General features: G+C 39.9%; 1 protein-coding gene across 14 annotated transcripts in view; it reads left to right on the top strand.

Moving 5' to 3' along the window:
- Positions 1–18,030, top strand: part of DST (dystonin) — a 422,554-nt gene that overhangs the window by 318,971 nt on the left and 85,553 nt on the right. For all 14 annotated transcript variants that reach the window (XM_053913661.2, XM_053913670.2, XM_053913655.2 and 11 more), the window contains 5 exons: positions 69–310; positions 1,201–1,330; positions 4,159–4,358; positions 5,730–6,225; positions 7,620–9,091. In XM_053913661.2, the coding sequence (XP_053769636.1) occupies positions 69–310; positions 1,201–1,330; positions 4,159–4,358; positions 5,730–6,225; positions 7,620–9,091 (2,540 nt within the window). The remainder of the gene's footprint in view (positions 1–68; positions 311–1,200; positions 1,331–4,158; positions 4,359–5,729; positions 6,226–7,619; positions 9,092–18,030) is intronic.

The raw sequence follows: 18,030 nt of genomic DNA, 5'->3' as shown, positions 1-18,030 counted from the left end.
TTTCTTTCTAGAGCTCTACTCTAAACATCCTGAAAATGTGTCAACATAGTCATTTGTCTTCTTCATAGGGTTAACATCTATTAAAAAAGATATGACTGACATAAATCACGATTACGAAGAGCTTGGCCTCTTGCTTAAGGACAAACTAACCGAACTGAATAGTAAACTCTCCAAACTGCAGAAGGCTCAGGAGGAATCAAGTGCCATGATGCAGTGGCTACAGAAGATGAGCAAAACCGCAACCAAATGGCATCAGGCGCCCACACCTACAGACACGGAAGCCGTGAAGACCCAGGTTGAGCAGAATAAGGTATGTTCTGGGGGCGCGCTTCCTGAAGACATGGAAGAGAACAGAGAGCGTCTAAACCTGGGCCCTGGTGGTCAGGAGCCCTGCTGTGATTTCTTGCTCCATTACCTTCAGGCAATAATTTGCCAGTTTGGTTTAATGTGCCTTTCTGAACAGATTGATGGCAACGATTACCTATTTTTGCACACAGACATTATAAAGATGAGTGAACTGTTGGGTATAAGCAACTTTGCCACCTTTAAATCAGTTTAAGTCTAGGATTTTAACCAGTCAACTATTAGAAAAGATTTATTTAAGGGCTAAGTGTACAGTGTATTAGGGATCTGTTCTGTCTAGTACAAAATAGAGGACCTCATGCTTTCCTGTTCTTTGATAGACAGTATTTCTTTCCACAGCCGTCACTATTGGGGAAATGGTTTTACTTTGTGGCAATGAGGGCAAGAATGTCTACAAATTACTAACCTATATTTGAACTCTTACATTGTGTTGTCCAGAAAAGTGTTTATTCACTGGTACATTCTCAAACCTGGCAGTCTTTGTCAAGACTGATTTTCGTGTTAATTACAATGTTTCTGATGTCATCTTTCTTTTTTTCCAAAATGATTTATTTGAGAATACTATGAAATTCTTCCTAGGTAATGGGGATGAGTCATTATCTCTATAGCTATAGCATTCCTTTGGGATTCTTTTATCAGATAACTGAAGACGAGTGAGAACAAGAAAGGGAAATAACTAAGTGTTCAACCCAGGTCCTCACCCATGTCAGCATTTAAGAGCGAAACTTTTCCTTTTCTGGTCATGCTAGAGAAAAAAAATTCTCTGTCATATTGTGTTGTTGTCTTTTGGTATGGACATACTTTAATGTAGCTACTTTATTTTTCCCCCCTTGTTAGTCATTTGAGGCAGAACTGAAGCAAAATGTAAACAAAGTGCAGGAGTTGAAAGACAAGTTGACAGACCTGTTGGAGGAGAACCCGGAGACTCCCGAGGCCCCCAAGTGGAAACAGATGTTGGCGGAAATAGGTGTGTTACATGGCTTACCCCAGAGTCCATGAACAGAAGCTCGGTCTTTTTAAAAAAAAAAACCCTAATCTTTATCAGAGAACGTGTCCAATAGCCTCCCTTATCTTGGGATTTGACCTATTTTTGCATATTTAAAAGTGTCATTTCAAATTAAATTGTGCTAAGGTGGCATATTTTATGTTGCAGGGTTTTTTTTTCTAAACACAGTAACTGAATTTTTTTAATGAAGAAGATAGACACTAGTTAATAACATCTGTGCATTGAGTGACATGCTTTCATTATTGCTTATTTTTTTTTTATTACATGTTGGTGCTTCTAATTTTTTGTGCTTTATTTTATGTTAATTTAAATATTCCTTTTAGTTCATTTCTCTGGAAAAGGTAGGCTCCCTTCTCCTCCAGGGGGTCCTTTTGGGACTCCTCCAGCTCCTACTCTCTGCTCTTCTCTTCCCCAACCAGGAAAAAGTAGCTCCCCACAGAAGTCTGGTGGCTTCTCTTCTTTATTCAGAGTGATCCTCTCATATCAATCTTGTCCCTATGTAAACTGTTTCTCCTAGGTAAAGAATTATTACAAGCCCTGTAGGCTTATCACCCTTTTTCATTACTATAGAAATAGGGAAAATGAGTGTAAGACAATCACACTAATTTTCCCTACTGCACAGAATTGCTTTTCAGAATTCAGTGAGTGTGTACAGCTCAGATGAATACTGCTTGACACATAGTGAGTGCTCTGTGTTTGCTATGATGATAATAAGAATTATTTTACTTTCAATCATTCTATTATATTTAGCTAAAGATTGTCTTTCCTTTGAGCCAGATATGTTGTGATATATTTAGAAATGTATAAGTACATCATACTTTGAAAAAGGTTATCCTAAGGGAGCTTAATGTTCAGTGATGTATTTAATCCAATACAGAGAGTCCTGTGCATGAGAATGAATTTGTCCCTGATTCACTGGCTCTCACCTGGGATATGAGTTACTTGGGGGAATATTATTAAGGCATTTTACAATAGGGATTGGAGTGAAGAATGTATATTTCAAAACAGCTTCCTGGTAAGATTTAGATATTTCTCCCTCTCAACTTTTTGTTTTAATTGCATTATTTTGTGAGATTGTGTTTGACTACCACATGCCATGTAGAATGATGCCATTAGGATTCAGGGGTGGGTCCTATTAAAATCAGGCCTTTAATATATAGTATGCTAGGGAAAAAAACACCCATCAGATCAACTAATTACATCCCTCAGCGGATATTTATTGAGTGACTGTTGTGTTCAAGTGCTGGTCAGTAACTTTGGGCTTCAGGAGCAGGTTGTCTTGAGGAGGGGGAAAACAGGATCGGCTTCCTAGCCGAGGGTAAAATCCAGAGGAATCGTGAACGAAGGGTAGAGCTGGGATATATGGGGAGGAGGTAGAGCATGTCAGGTATGGGGCCTGTGTGTGCAGAAGCGGGTTTGGATGATACCCGAAAGATCAGCGGCATTAGATCAGAGGGTTCATTTTGAAATGCAAACCCTCTAAGATGAGTAGACTTAGGTCAGTTTGTGGGAATCCTTGAATGTCAAGCAGAGGTCTTCAGATTTTCTCATCTAGATGGTAAGTAGTTATTCAAGAATTTCAGCACAGGAAGTGACTTATTTAAAAGTGATTTTTTTTTTTTTAGGCAAGTTATTTCAGAACCAAATGGATTGCAGCCAAAAAACACTCATCGCAGGGAAACCAGTTAGAAGGCTGATAGTTCAGGTCTTTACAGTGGCTCTCCAAGTGTGTTCCTGGGAACAGTAGCAGCAACATCACCTGGGAACTTGTTAGAAATGCAACATTTCAGGCCCCATTTTGGACCTACTGGTGGGAAACTCTGGGTGTGGGCCCAGCAACCTGCATAATCATCCCTCCAGGTGATTTTAATGCAGCTGAAGTGTGAGAACCACTGGTCTGGGCAAACCGTGAAGAAGACCAAAGTGGAGTTAGGGCACTGGAAATGTGAAGGGACGTGTTTAAGGTTTTAGGATCAAGGCTATAGGAGAGTTAGGGGGGTCATGAAAGAGCATTCTGAATTATTGCATCTCCATGGCATGGGTGAGAAGATAACCTTTGAAAAAAAAATCCAAAAGTCGGAAAAATATACCAATTTTGATAGGAAAAAAATTTTCAATTTTTATTAAGTTTATTGGGATGACATTGGTTAATAAGATTTTATAAGTTTCAAATGTACAGTTCTATGATACATCATGTGTATATTGTATGTCCAGCACCCAAAGTCAAGTGATGAATTTTGGTTTTTTTAATGTTGAGTTTAAAGGGTCAGTGAGATGTCCTAGTGTAACTTTTGGCAGCTGGTAACTAATGTACAATTTGATTAGAAGAGAATGATTGGGTAAAGATATAAAAATTTGGGGGTCACGTGCCTAGAGCTGATCAGTGGAGATTTAATATTAAGGAAAAGGATTTATATTCATTGTTCTAACAGATGAGTTACAGCTGAATGAATGGACTGTGTAGGACCCCTAGAAGGAATGAGGGAGCTCACGGTCCTGTTTGCTTCAAGGACTATTCCATACTCGGCATTATCTTCTAAGATCCGTTCCAATTTACTTCCCTTTTATTTTAGTTGAGACACAGCCATCAAGGCCATAAAATCTGTATCAACAAATGCAATTAATTCTCTTAGATTAGACTTTAATCAACTCTGTAAGAAGAGTTATAAACATGGAATGATAGCCATTGTATATCATTTTGAGTCACATCCTGCTGTCTTCCTAGATGTAGTCATGTTAAATGTATAAAAACCAAATACCAGTTTTATCCTTTATCTTTTTTCTTTTAGAATCTAAGTGGCAAGAACTCAATCAATTAACAGTTGACAGACAACAAAAACTGGAAGAGTCCTCTAATAACCTAACTCAATTCCAGACCACAGAGGCTCAGTTAAAACAGTGGCTTGTGGAAAAAGAACTGATGGTCAGTGTCCTTGGGCCCCTGTCAATTGACCCAAATATGCTGAACACACAAAGGCAGCAGGTTCAGGTGAGTGTTACTTAACAGGACAAATGTTTTCATCACAAATATATCAGCTTTGGACAGTATGTGCTTTAACTGCCTTGGAGCGTGTTTGCAATGTTTCAGACGTCCGTGAGATACCATCCGGAGGTTCAGCAGGCGCCCCAGAGAGCCAGGGCTGTGAGCCCAGAGTGGTCTGCTGAGCCCGTAGTGGGTCGAGCTGAGCCTGTAGTGGGTTGAGTCCCTTGACCATGTCAGTCAGATTGTGGTTTGTGCAGACCCTGTTTCCGAGGGCCTTCTTTGAAGTATTAATGTGACTGTATGAGTAATAACACTTTTATGAGAATCTAGTATATGCTTTCATTACTTAGAAATTACTGCCTTGAGGTTTTGTTTATTTTGGGTGTGGTAGATAATGAAACTTGTAAAACTCATGCAATACAGCCTTGATGGGGGTGGGAGGGATGGAGAGAAACAATAAGAAGAGGGGAAAGAATAAGGAAAGCAGAGAGGGAACCATGAAACCCAGAGGGTTAATTAGACTAGTCTAATTATAAGCACATAAATCCACAAGGGTGAAAAACCCGCAGAATTTAAGCCGGCCGCTAGGAGAAGCCCCTTTGTGGTTGCAGTGAGGTTTCTTTATGTCTAAGCGCTACTGGGGCTGTGAGGCCGCTCCTGTGCCCTAAAGATACTCTGAAGAGAAGGAACACAAGAGCTATCAATGAACATCTTGGGAGAAATAACTGCCCCCACTTTTGGTGGTCTGTCAGAGCTACATAAAATACTGTACTAAAAAAGAAGGAAATTTTTGGGTTATTCATTTTATAATGAGGGCCAGTGTTGAGCTTGCACATTCTTAGCAACATGATTTATTGGATAAAACCATTCTTACAAAGGCTATCAATAAATCTAACGTTAAAGGAAACCTTCATAAATCAATGTACCATGAGGTAACATATTCTAGCACTGTTATCACTGTGTACTTCCCTTGGTGCAAAATGCTGTGCTTCAAAAAATCCTACAAAGAGAAAAGTACAGGTAGGAGAAAACAAATTTGTGTGTGATGTGACCTTGTCCAGTAGCAATACTTTCCTTTGTATATGAAAATTCATACATTTTGCCCAGACTGCTGAGAATTCCCTTTGTTTTCCTCTTTGGGGGGTATTATTTTGGGCAAATGTTATCTCTGTGAAGCTCCATAGCTTTTTGGATTACTTTCAGATAATTTCACTATCCTCAAATTAAAAACTAGGAAAGCAGTAACTAAAAATCAAAAATAAAAACTAGATAAATAAGTAGCATTTCTGTCTCTTTAGAAACTTAAAGTTATGTTTTCTGCAATTAGTTACTCAATAATTTGTGTGTTTATTTGCCCTCATTACCTCTTTACCTTAGATTCTGCTGCAAGAATTTGACACTCGGAAACCTCAATATGAGCAGCTCACAGCAGCTGGCCAGGGCATTCTGAGCCGGCCTGGTGAACACCCTTCTTTCCATGGGATTGTGAAAGAGCAACTAGCAGCTGTGACCCAAAAATGGGACAGCCTAACGGGACAGTTGAATGACAGACGTGACTGGATTGACCAAGCCGTTGTTAAGAGCAGGCAGTACCAAAGCCTGCTGAGAAGCCTTTCTGATAAACTGAGTGACCTGGGTAATGAGCTCAGCAGCAGCGCGCCTGTGAGCACACACCCCGATGCTGTGAAGCAGCAGTTGGAAGCAGCCCAAAAAATGCAACAGGAGCTAGAGCAGGAAAGGAAGCAGATAGAAGTGGCCCAGGCCCTCTGTGAGGGTTTGTCAGCCCTGGTGAAAGAAGAGTACTTGAAAGCAGAACTTAGTAGGCAACTAGAAGGCATCTTAAAATCATTTAAGGATATTGAACAAAAAGCAGGTTTGTCTTTCTTCTTCCAACATGTATATTTCCCGGAAGTAGAGATCATAGATTGCCTGTTTGCAAGCTGTTCCCAGTGCTCTGGGCCCTAACGAGACTCTGTCCGCACTGGGAGCACAAGCGAAGAGGCAGCCACTCACACCACGGGTGCAGAGAACGGTTGTGGTCATGGGCACAGACAGCAGTGGGTTGTTCCACACAGGTAGCGGAGGGACAGTCTTGGCAGAGGCCACTTAATGAAGGCCCATTAAAATTTCGGGTCTTCCAAATTGACTTTTAAAAGATGTAAACGTTTTGGCTGTGTGACAGTCCTATTTCACTAGGAAGACAGATGAAGACCGTTATTTGAAAGGTTTTGGGTCGTTTTCTCATCTGCCATCATCTTGTCTGACCCCATCATAGAAATTCGCATTTCTAGAGAAATACGCTAAAGAGGAGCGTTTGGCGCTCTTTTCCTCTCCCCTGCTGTGGCCACGATTCTGTGACCACGTACCAGTGCTTGTCGGAGGCAGCAGCAGTGAGTTACTGGACTTCACGAGGGCCAGTCAGAGAGGAGCGCACTTCCCTACTACATTTGTTCTGTTTGAAAAGTAACACGGGGTGTCTGCCCCCAGTCACTTCTCAGTTTATGTTTGTAATTGATTGGATTTGCTTTCCGATCACAGCCACCGTTTAGGCTTACTCCTTTTTTTTGACGTGATATTGGTAATATTAACTGTTAAGATTATGATTATTGCTGTTACGAACTCTTTTATGTGCCAGGCATTAAGCTAAGAACTTTATATGTATTATCACTCCATTGCCACAACAGCTTTTATTCAGGTTGCCAGTTTACATTTGGGGAAATGGGGCTTAGAGGTTTGATCGTTTGCCCTGGGCTGGGTTTTCTAGATCCTCAGAGGTTGAGGTGAGACGCAAACCCATGCCATTCCTATGTGCTTCATTATATTGCCTCTGTGGTGATGTAAAAATCAGGAAAGGAAAACCGTCATGTTTGATAAGAGATGGATTATTTATCAGCATAGAACTGTGGACGATTGTCACTTCCACTCACCGGAGCAGAGACGACTCTACACGGCAGGCAGTGTGCGTGTGACTGTCCTCCACCACCCTGCACCTTTATGTAGTTTTACTGATTCCCGTAATCTGTTTTGGGCCTCTCATCTCCCTCCTCCGACCTTGATTGTCTCTTTGCTTGTTGCTTTGCCCACCCCTTGCTCCCTTTCCCTGCTTCGTCAATGACTTAAGCTCACCTGTAGTTCTGATAGGCAGTGCTCACAAACCCTTGCTGTTAGGCAGTCCTGCACATTTATTTGGTGACTTCCCTTTTGGCTTTTCATAGATTAAATCAGCATTTTGATGTAAAATAAACATGCCTGTACTTTCATTTTTAGAGAATCTCGTCCAGCACCTTCAGTCGGCCTGTGCCAGCTCTCATCAATTTCAGCAGATGTCTAGAGATTTTCAGGCATGGCTGGATACAAAGAAAGAAGAGCTAAGCAAGTCTCAGCCCATATCAGCCAAACTCGATGTCTTGGAGTCATTAATTAAAGATCAGAAAGACTTTCGTAAAACTTTGACTACTCAGTCTAGTATTTATGAAAAAGCCATTGCAGAAGGTGAAAACCTGTTATTAAAAACACAAGGGTCTGAGAAAGCAGCCTTACAGTTGCAACTTAACACAATTAAAACTAATTGGGATGGATTGAACAAGCAGGTGAAAGAAAGAGAAGACAAAGTGAAAGATTCATTGGAAAAAGCCCTCAAGTATAAAGAGCATGTGGAAACTCTCCGGCCATGGATAGATAAATGTCAGAATAACCTGAAGGAGCTAAAATTTTGCCTGGATCCTGCTGAGACGGAGAATTCTATTGCCAAGTTAAAGTCTCTGCAGAAGGAAGTGGACCAGCGCTTTGGGATGATAGAATTGCTGAACAACGCAGCCAATAGCCTGCTCAGTGTGTGTGAGACAGATAAAGAGGTTGTTACAGATGAGAATAAGTCACTGAACCAGAAGGTAGACGTGGTCACTGAACAACTTCACAGTAAGAAATTCTTTCTGGAGAACATGGCCCAGAAGTTTAAAGAATTTCAGGAAGTGTCCAAAGAAGCTAAACGGCAGCTCCAGTCTGCGAAGGAACAGCTAGATGTCCATGAGTCTCTAGGTCCCCAGGCTTACAGTAACAGATACCTGACCATGTTGCAGACTCAGCAGAAATCACTGCAGATCTTGAAGCATCAGGTAGATTTGGCCAAAGGACTTGCACAGGACCTTGTGGTGGAAGCCTCAGACTCAAAGGGAGCCTCTGATGTTTTATTACAAGCAGAAACCTTAGCTCAAGAGCATAGTGCCCTAAGCCAGCAGGTTGATGAGAAGTGTTCATTCTTAGAAACCAAGCTTCAGGGCATTGGGCATTTCCAGAATACCATCCGAGAAATGTTTGCTCAGTTTGCAGAATTTGATGATGAACTGGATAGCATGGCCCCGGTGGGGAGGGATGTGGAAACATTGCAAAAGCAAAAGGAGGCTATTACAGCCTTTCTGAAGAAACTGGAAGCCCTCATAGCGAGCAACGACAATGCCAATAAAACCTGCAGGATGATGCTGGCCACGGAGGAACCGTCTCCTGATCTTGTTGGAATCAAAAGGGACTTAGAGACTTTAAGCAAACAGTGCAACAAGTTGCAGGACCGAGCACAAGCCAGAGAACAGCAGGTTGAAGGGACAATTGAGCGTCTTGGCGAATTTTATAGCAAACTGAAGGAATTTCTAACTCTGCTTCAGAAAGCCGAAGAACATGAAGAGTCACAAGGCCCAGTTGCTATGGAAACAGAGACAATCAACCAACAGCTTAATGTGTTCAAGGTAGGGAATTCTTCATTTTTACTGAGCACTCTTATTATTAAAGGGAATTTTGCATTGGTATAGAAAGGAGACGGTCTATTTTGTAGAAGCCTCTTATATGACTGTCACAGTGTTTGAGATTGAATGGAAATATGTGGATGGGGGTAATATCCAGGTACATGGGGCAGTTCCAAGCTTCCTGGGGATTCAGGCCCTCATTGGGTAAGGCCTGAGATGATACAAAGAGATCAGAAGGGTGCTTGAAGAGTCCCAGCACTTTTCCATGAAGCCTGAAACTGACATCGCGGAGTCCGTTTATGGTGTCACTCACGACTGACATCTGGAGGGACCAGAGCTGTGTTCTGAACTCTGCTGCAGAGGCCATTCTGCCACATAAAAAGCTTGTTCTCTTCATGTTTGTCTCTCAGCATTTTCTTTAATGGTGAATTATAGTCTTTTCCTGCCCTTCCCTTTTTTATGGTCTTCTTATCCTTCTTAATTGAATTTCTTTTTTGTAAAAATCTTTTCTTCCAAAAATTCATATTTTTAAAGAGTGGTGTTTCTTTTTTTTACATATGAAAACTTTATTAATATTTTGATGCATTCCCTTATAGTGTGCGTCTGCACATGTGTTTATGTATGGGTATATATACTTTTTAATAGCTTTATTGAGATATAATTTATCTACCATAGAATTCACCCATTTAAAATGTACAGTTCATGTTTTCTAGTACATTCACAGGGTGGTACAACCATCTCCACAATCTAATTTTCAAACATTTTATTCTCCCCAAAAGAAACCCCTTAACATTTGATTAACAGCCACTCCCGAGTCCCACCAGTGGCCAGCTCCCAGCTCCAGGCAACCACTTATCTACTTTCTCTCCCTATGGATTTGCCTATTCTGGGCATTTCATATAAATGGATCCATACATTCAGTCCTCCTCTATAACATGTTCCTTGATGCCCCTTCCCCTTCTTTTCCCCATTCTCTCTCTCCCCCATCCCCTCTGGTCTCTGTTACTTTGTTCTTTATTTCCACGTCTCCGGTTCTATTTTGCTCGCTTGTTTGTTGTGTTGATTAGGTTCCACTTATAGGTGAGATCATACAGTATTTGTCTTTCACCACCTGGCTCACTTCACTTAGCATAATGCTCTCCAGATCCATCCATGCTGTCATGAAGGGTGGGAGCTGCTTCTTTCTTTCTGCTGCATGGTATTCCATTGTGTAAATGTACCACCATTTTTGACCCACTCATTTACTGAAGGGCACGTGGAAATGGGTAGGGTGGAGGAGAGTAATGAGGGGTAAATGGGGACAACTGTAATTGAACAACACTAAAAAATAACAATAAATTTTTTTAAAGAATAAAATGGATTCATACAATATATAATATTGTGAACTGCTTTTCACTTGATATACTGTTTTCAAAGTTTACCATGTAGCATAGGTCAGTGCGTCATGCGTTTGTGCAGCGGAAGAACACTTCATTGTGTGGATATGCTGTATTGGGTGCTGCATCCATCCACTCATCCATTGGTGGACATTTGGACGGTTTCCGTTTTGTGGATGTTAGGAATAATGCTGCTAAGAGCATTCACATACAAGTTTCATGTGGATGTAGCTTCCATTTCTCTTTGGTATACACACAGCTGGCCCTTGAACAATGTGGGGGCTAGGGGCACCAACCCCCTACATGCATAGTCAAAGGTCCACGTATAACCTAACGCCCCCCAAATTTAGTTGTCCTTCAGCCATGGGGGATTGGTTGCAGGACCCCCACGGACACCAAAATCTCCCCAAATGAAATAGCATACATCAGTTGGCTCTCTGCACCCATTAGACCACAAATCGAAAGCAGTACAGGTACTTATTGAAAAAAATCCACACATAAGTGGACCCATGCAGTTCAAATCCATGTTGTTCAGGGGTCAGTGGTGTACTGAGGAGTAGGATTGCTGGATTACACAGTAACTCCGTGTTTAACATTTTGACCAACTGCTAAACCGTTTTCAAAATGGCTATACCATTTTATATTGTTGTAATCCTGGTTTTACAAAACAAAGATCTTGCGCTCATGCCCCAGAGGGTTAGGAATAAATTATGTTTGATTGAACGATAAGTTCCTCCATGCCAAGGGATGTCTGTCACTTGACAGCACTCAGAGACGCTTCATGAGTGGGACGTGAGGTAAAACGCCGGGCCCGGTTCAGTGTCACTAGGATTGGCCTCATTTATGATGATGAGAGCAGAAGCTGCATCTCAGTGGTAAGAACAGAAGTGTACGTTCCTCCCTGCACGGAGAAGGTTCTAAATATCAGCATTGCTGCCCGGGACTCTTAGGGACCTTCGGGGTTGGCATGGGTCCTGGGCTGTGTATGAGGTGTGTTGGTGTGTTTAAGTTTCCAGTAGAGACCGGTGTAATGGTAGGTCCCACCACCAGCACCTAAAGGATCAGATAAGACCAAATGAAAATAGAATTTGCAAACCACAAATTGTTTCCCGTGAGAAATGAATGTAAATGAAGTGGACTTCCCAATTCTGGGCTGTTATATTTGACGTAGTGTTTCCCTTGCTCATCCTTAGTGACAGTGTTTAGGTCCCTGAACTTTGAAAATTTCGAAATAACTTTATATTCTACTTTTTTCTGTATTATGGTTATTTGCCATTTATGAAGTGCCTTAGAGACCCAGTTCCTTCAGGACCTAAACATCTATGAGTCTATATTTAGATCTTCATTCCTAAAAGTGAAGGAAACTACCTGCTGTTGACCTTATTCCCTTCATCACCCTGCCAAACTTCCATATTTCTGACCTGCAAAATGAAGATTTCATACGAGAGAATTCTGTTTGAGAAAAGCAGAGTTTTGTGGCAGTTGCCGCTCCAGAGGCTTGAGGAGTAGGGAGTGTTCCTTAGACAGAAAACGTTGGAATGCTCTGTAGATCGTTTACAAAACTTGAAAGCTTAAATGGTAGTAACCAAGTTGTCTTTTTACTCATGAAATTTAAGCATATTCAGTGCCTTTGGAAACATTTTTATTTCTATAGATTTTCTATGAATTTGTGTTGGGAAAAGAGTTTGTTCATTTCTCTTTACCACTTCAATACCTGTAAAAAAAAAAAAAAAAGGGCAAAAGTAATGGTGCTGCTGCACGAGGCCAGTGAGAAGAAATGTGTCTCCCCGGGTGGAGAAGTCTTTTGAAAGTAGGAAAAAACGAAAGACAGGAGGAGCACTCTCACCATTGCATAGGAAGTGTTTTGCAGATTGAAGAGTGCTAAAGTGAGCATCATTGCCATCCATGGTCAGAGAGATTGTTTTATTCCACTGTGAAGAAAACTAAACCATTTAGCATGCTGTGTCGGTCTGTTTTGTGATTTCTTTGGAGGGAGTTCATTGATTTTAATGCCATTCATAGTAAAGAATGTCACGACACACCATCAGTGTCTCGTGACCCAGTGACTAAAATAAGTTTCCAACTGGACAAATCACCTGCATTTAATATATTCCAGTGCCATAGGTAAAAAAGAGCGAGAATATTATTATGGTAAGTAATGTAACTTATACAATTACTAATTCTATTTATTTGTGCTCTAAAAAGTAGTCATTACAACAGTTAACGCTTACTGTGCATCAAGCATTTTTCTAAACTCTCAGTCTTTAATCTTGTTAACAGACAGCAGGGGTGGGTGCCCCGTTTCACTGTAACCCAGGGAGGTTCAGTGACTTGCCCAAGGTCACGCAAGTAGTAACTGTGAGAGCCTGGATGTTTCAATGGAAATAATGCAGGGTTTGGCGTCAGCTTTATCGATCACGTTGCACTTCTGATAATTTCTGTGGGAAAGTTTCAAATCATTTTTGCTGTAACCTAATTTGGGGGCCTGAGTAACCAACCGGCCACTGTTCACTTCAATCCGAAACACCAGGAACACCCCCTGAGGAGCGCGTTCTATTAGACAAGCTGCTAAGAGAAACGGGAGATAAGCGTGCATGGAGCAGTCCTAGAGATGGGTGTGTGGGCGCCTTGACGACGCTGGCGATGGTTACCAGCACTGCCAGCAAGAGTCACACATGTCATTGTCTTCGTGATTATATCTTAAGTGATAAGTTAGTTTAAAATTCAGACCTGAATTTAGTTTGTGTTGGGCACCAGGCTTTTGTTGAATATTTTAACATACTATTTTAGACATATTTTTTAATTAAGTGGAATAATTTCTGTTGAGGGAAAAATAGCAAACTGCTAGTTATTCTAATTTCTAAAAACAGAGAGGCACTGAAGGTACTGGGTTTCAAGAGTCTATTTTTATTATGGACTTCAAAGTATAATCCTGTTTGACTTTACTCTTGCTGGTAGATCTAGTTTAACTTAATGTCATGGATGAAATCTTGTAACAGTTTTTCATAACATAAAATAAACTGCCTTTAGAGTTGGGCTAAACCTTAATAATAGCTATTATGAGGTTACTTAGTAACAGTTGCCTTATATTCACTAGGAACTTAATGAGTTATTTAAAGTTGGTAGGACAGACTTTCTCAGCATCCATTTTTCCCCCCTAAAATTTGACCTAAGAAGTACCAGTGAAGGTCCTGGCCAGGTAGCCCAGTTGGTTACAGCATCGTGCAGATTATGCCAAAGTCGTGGATTCTGTCCCCAGTCAGGGCACATACAGGAATCCACCAGTGGAGCATAAATAAGTGGAACGACAAATTGATGTTTCTCTCTCTCCCTTCTCTCTCTTTCTAAAATCAACTTAAACAAAAGAAGTAACACTTAATATCCTTAAAGGACAAAATTAATTCATGTTTAAGATACCAACCCAAACGTGATTGAAAACAAATGCTATTCTGAACCCCATTTCCTAATTCACTGTCAGTGAAAGCTGTTCCAAGTTTTGAAAATTGATTGGTATTACTTTTTGTATTAGCTTAAACTTTTTAAGCAGTTTTGAAATGTAAGTTCTGTTTACCATGCTTTTTCTACTTCTAAATAGTAGCCATTAGCGTAAAATGTCTGAAGAGCAAGGGGTTTTTTATTACTGTTGATGATTCAAAGTACCGTTTTTCTACTTACACTTTGCCGTCATTACATCAGATTATGTGCACACAGCCATAAATTCTGAGGCAGAAAGTAAAAGTGTCCCTTTGGTGTTCGCCCTAGCCCTACCTTCTGCCGAAGACTCCTAGGTCAAGATTAGCTTCCAGGCTACACTACATTAAGTACTATCAATGTTTCCACACATTTCTTTATCAAAGACACATGTAACCAACTACATAGGAATGCGTCCTGGCAATTCCTATGATGTCATCAACAGCCAATTCGATTTTTCTGATTATCCTGAAGTAATTATTATCACCATGTTGATCTGATTTGATCAAAGAAAAACTTGATGTTTTAACGAGTATATCCAGTCACATTCTAGCTAAATGGACACCTCTCTCCACCTCTACCTGGGCCATGGTAAAAAGTCTTAATTCAGAACCTGCTTACTGTTTATTTCTGCCCCAATTGTAATTCATTTTGTTCCCACAAAAAATAAACATCACTGGTAGAAATCTCCCTGAACCGAAGATTTTTTTTTTATTTTCAAAATGGGAATAGCATTATACAGAGCAGAGAACTTTTCAGCCAAGTCGAAACCACAAAGACCAGAACACATGCTTAATTATACTGTAATAAATTGCCTCTGGCCCAGGTGAAGACATTGTTTAACCTCACTTGCCACCACCCTTTGGATGTTGAGTAAACTAAACGCCAGGTGTCCTGGGGCTGGAGGAGCCGGGCAGTTTCAGCTCTATTTGTGAATAGTGTTGCTGAAATAAATTACTTGCAAGGATCTTACTAAGCTATTGATTAAATGATTTTAAAGCAACCTCTGTGATATCACCATATTGTTAAAGATTAAATTAAACTGCCCAACAAATGCTTTAATAGTGGTTTTTAAGTGTGACCATGTTGTTATATAGAGGTCAGTGATGAATCGCTCACTGTTTTGTTGAGAACAGGGGGAAATTAGAAAAGCTGTTGCAGAAGAGGGTTTTTTTAGGGAAAAAAATTCTTAGTTGACTTGATTTTTGTCAATGAGAATACATTAATTAGCAAGGAGGTTGTGTTATACCTTCTTCTAGTATTTTTAAAAGTGAAAATATTTCCACTACAGAAACTGTAACTTGATGCCTGGGCTTTGCAGGAAGGTCACGTTGTTTAATCGGCTATATCAAAGTGGCATTGACGATTTTGGAAAGAAAGGCTATCATGTGAGACGGACAAGAGAGAAGCCCCACCAAAGCAGAGACCACTTCAAGCTGCTAAGAGGTGGAGTCAGTCCGCTGTGTAGTAATAATACCTCATATTGTCGCCTGCCCAGGGCAGGTGTAACAGATGGGCGCCCTCTTTCTCCCACCACACTCACCGCTCCGAAACGGCCGTCAAAAGTGAACTTGGCACTGTGTATTCCACTGTTGCTGCTAACCAGTGCTGTGACTCTTTCTGGTAGATAGCCTCTCTTAACTTCTTTTACTTTGTCTAAGCCTGAGGAATAAAAATAGGTTGTTCTGAGGGCAGTTCCAGCCAGAGATTTTATAACAGATCTTTTAAATGGTTTTGTGGTTGTTGTTAACAGGATGATCCTATATTACTATTTAAAGTGATCCCCACCAAAGCATCAGAGCACCTCCTGTCATCATAGACCTCCCTTAGATAAAAGGATACTTACATAATTTATTTCACTGATGTGGAGAGTTGCTTAAAGGTGTGTATATGTCTCTGTGTGTGTGAGAGAGAGAGAAGGATTTGCTTTGTTGTTAATTTGACCATGAAGTGATAGCCTAGGACAGGTCAGGGCTGTGATTGTAAATTAAGCGAAAAGCTTTTGGAGATGTTGAAGAACCAGGATTCCCTGAGAAAATGTCTGTGCTCATTTCCTCTTCCTTCCATATCTTTGTCTTAATTTCAAGATTCCTTTTTTGGTCAGGGTTTTAATAAGAGAAGTGTTTTCAGTTTTTGTTTGGTTTTGTTTTTCTGAAGGAAATTAAATGAGGTCATTAACATGTATATTGGTTTTGCTTGCTGGATGACTTTTTGTTTAATCAACTTTTAGAAGTTATGTATACATATATGCATACATTTCAATTAATAATGTTTACATATAGAATCATTTCGTGTTACATAGAGTATTTTCTTATCCACTGGCACCTGAACAATATTTTGAACATGGGGGGGAAAACATAGTCTTAGTAGTATTGTAGTAACTTACAGGAAGAATAGCAAGTGCTTATTAAAGATATTTCCCATCACGAGCACACAATAAATCTATTAAGAGTTTCTGAATTTGTTTGCGCTTGTGGTGGGGTCTGAATAGCCTGCTTCTGGTAAGTATAAACTATTTTCCACTAAAGTAAGTAGCTGTTGTATATTTATCTGATGAATATCTTTGTAAACTCTCTTAGCCATTTGTGAAGTTTATTTGTTTGAAAACGGAAAATATAGGATGCTTTCAGTTTTCATTAGCTAATGGCCTGTTTTAGAAAGAATAAGAGAAATGGTTGTTCCTAAGGCCTATGTTTTTTTACTCACACAGAAAAAAAATCTCTAGTTTCTAACCCAGATTTGAGGAGCATTTGGCCAGCAGGATACTTTTGTCAGTGTTTATGAATAATGTTGCATTTATAAATGCAGACATTTTTCTACTTATTACACATTGGTTTTCTTAATATCTCCAATCTTTCAGTTCTAAAACCTACATGTTTCAGTTGATGAAATTAGCCTTTTAACATTTCTATGAAGGGGACCGTTGTACTTAGTGGTAAGATTTTTCAGGAACTTCACTTTTAAGGATTTAACTGAACTTTAGAAATATAAAATGAGAAAGTGGTGCTATTTTGCTTATATTTCATATAGTATTTGTGCACTTGCCCCAAATCAACTATCTGCCTTTAGAAGACCCTTAACCTAGATCATATCTGGTAGACTATGCCAAAGTAGTGTTTTGAGAACATTTAACATTTTATGAGATAATACTGTTGACAATTGTTCAGAAAAACTGCTCATTTTATTCATTGTCTATTTCTCCTGTGAAAATGTGAGGGATCTAAACATCGTGATTACTATTGAACACAGTTTAATAAACCTTGACTTTATTAATATCAAAGACAATAATAGTTAAAGTAGCTGTATAAACCAAACTTGGGAGGAAAAGATAAACCAGTTTGGTTCTCTTCTAAACACGAGCTCTTTCATATTCCCTAGTAGATACATCTTTGGAATGTGGTTTCAGGTAACAAGATACATCTATGTATATGTACATGTAATTGTCATAAATACTGATATAATAGTGCAAATTTTAACTTGAATCAGAGTGTATTAGGATTATGATTAATAAAATTAGTCGAAATCATTTGAATAAAATAGGAATTCCGTTTTTAAGAAAATGGCATATCTTTAAGCATAATCAGCTAGAGGACATTTTCCGTAGCGTGTCCTCCTTCTGAACTGTATCACTAAACTGCCCACGTCCTCATTCATATTTTCCGTGGCACTGTAAGTTGTGGAAGGGCAGTGGCACTTGGTCTCTGTATGTGTTACCTAGTGCTTACCATGGCGTCTGGCAGACAGTGAGCACTATTTGATGAATGGTTGAATTTATGGGTGAATTAGCTTTGTAGTTTGAAAAATGTACTATCCACCTCAAATGAGGTTGAGGTTACATGTTGCTCTTAGTTTTACATATGGTTACAATAATACTGTATGAATGATTCAGAGTTAGAGTGTAAGTTGGGCTGAATTAGGGCCATTCTTTCCTATGAGAAGTTCTGTGACTGTGTGCCTATCTGAGAATGTTTAGAGAAAGGCACTCATCCACATTTCATGGAAACGTAATTATTAATATTGCCATGAATAAGTAGCTTTCCAGGGCTACATGTCAAGATAGTGGCAGTTGGGAGTGAAACCCTTAGTTTCTACTGA

Source organism: Desmodus rotundus, chromosome 11 (genome assembly GCF_022682495.2).
Source record: "Desmodus rotundus isolate HL8 chromosome 11, HLdesRot8A.1, whole genome shotgun sequence".
Lineage (NCBI taxonomy): Eukaryota > Metazoa > Chordata > Mammalia > Chiroptera > Phyllostomidae > Desmodus > Desmodus rotundus.
This window is presented reverse-complemented; position numbering and strand designations above follow the sequence as displayed.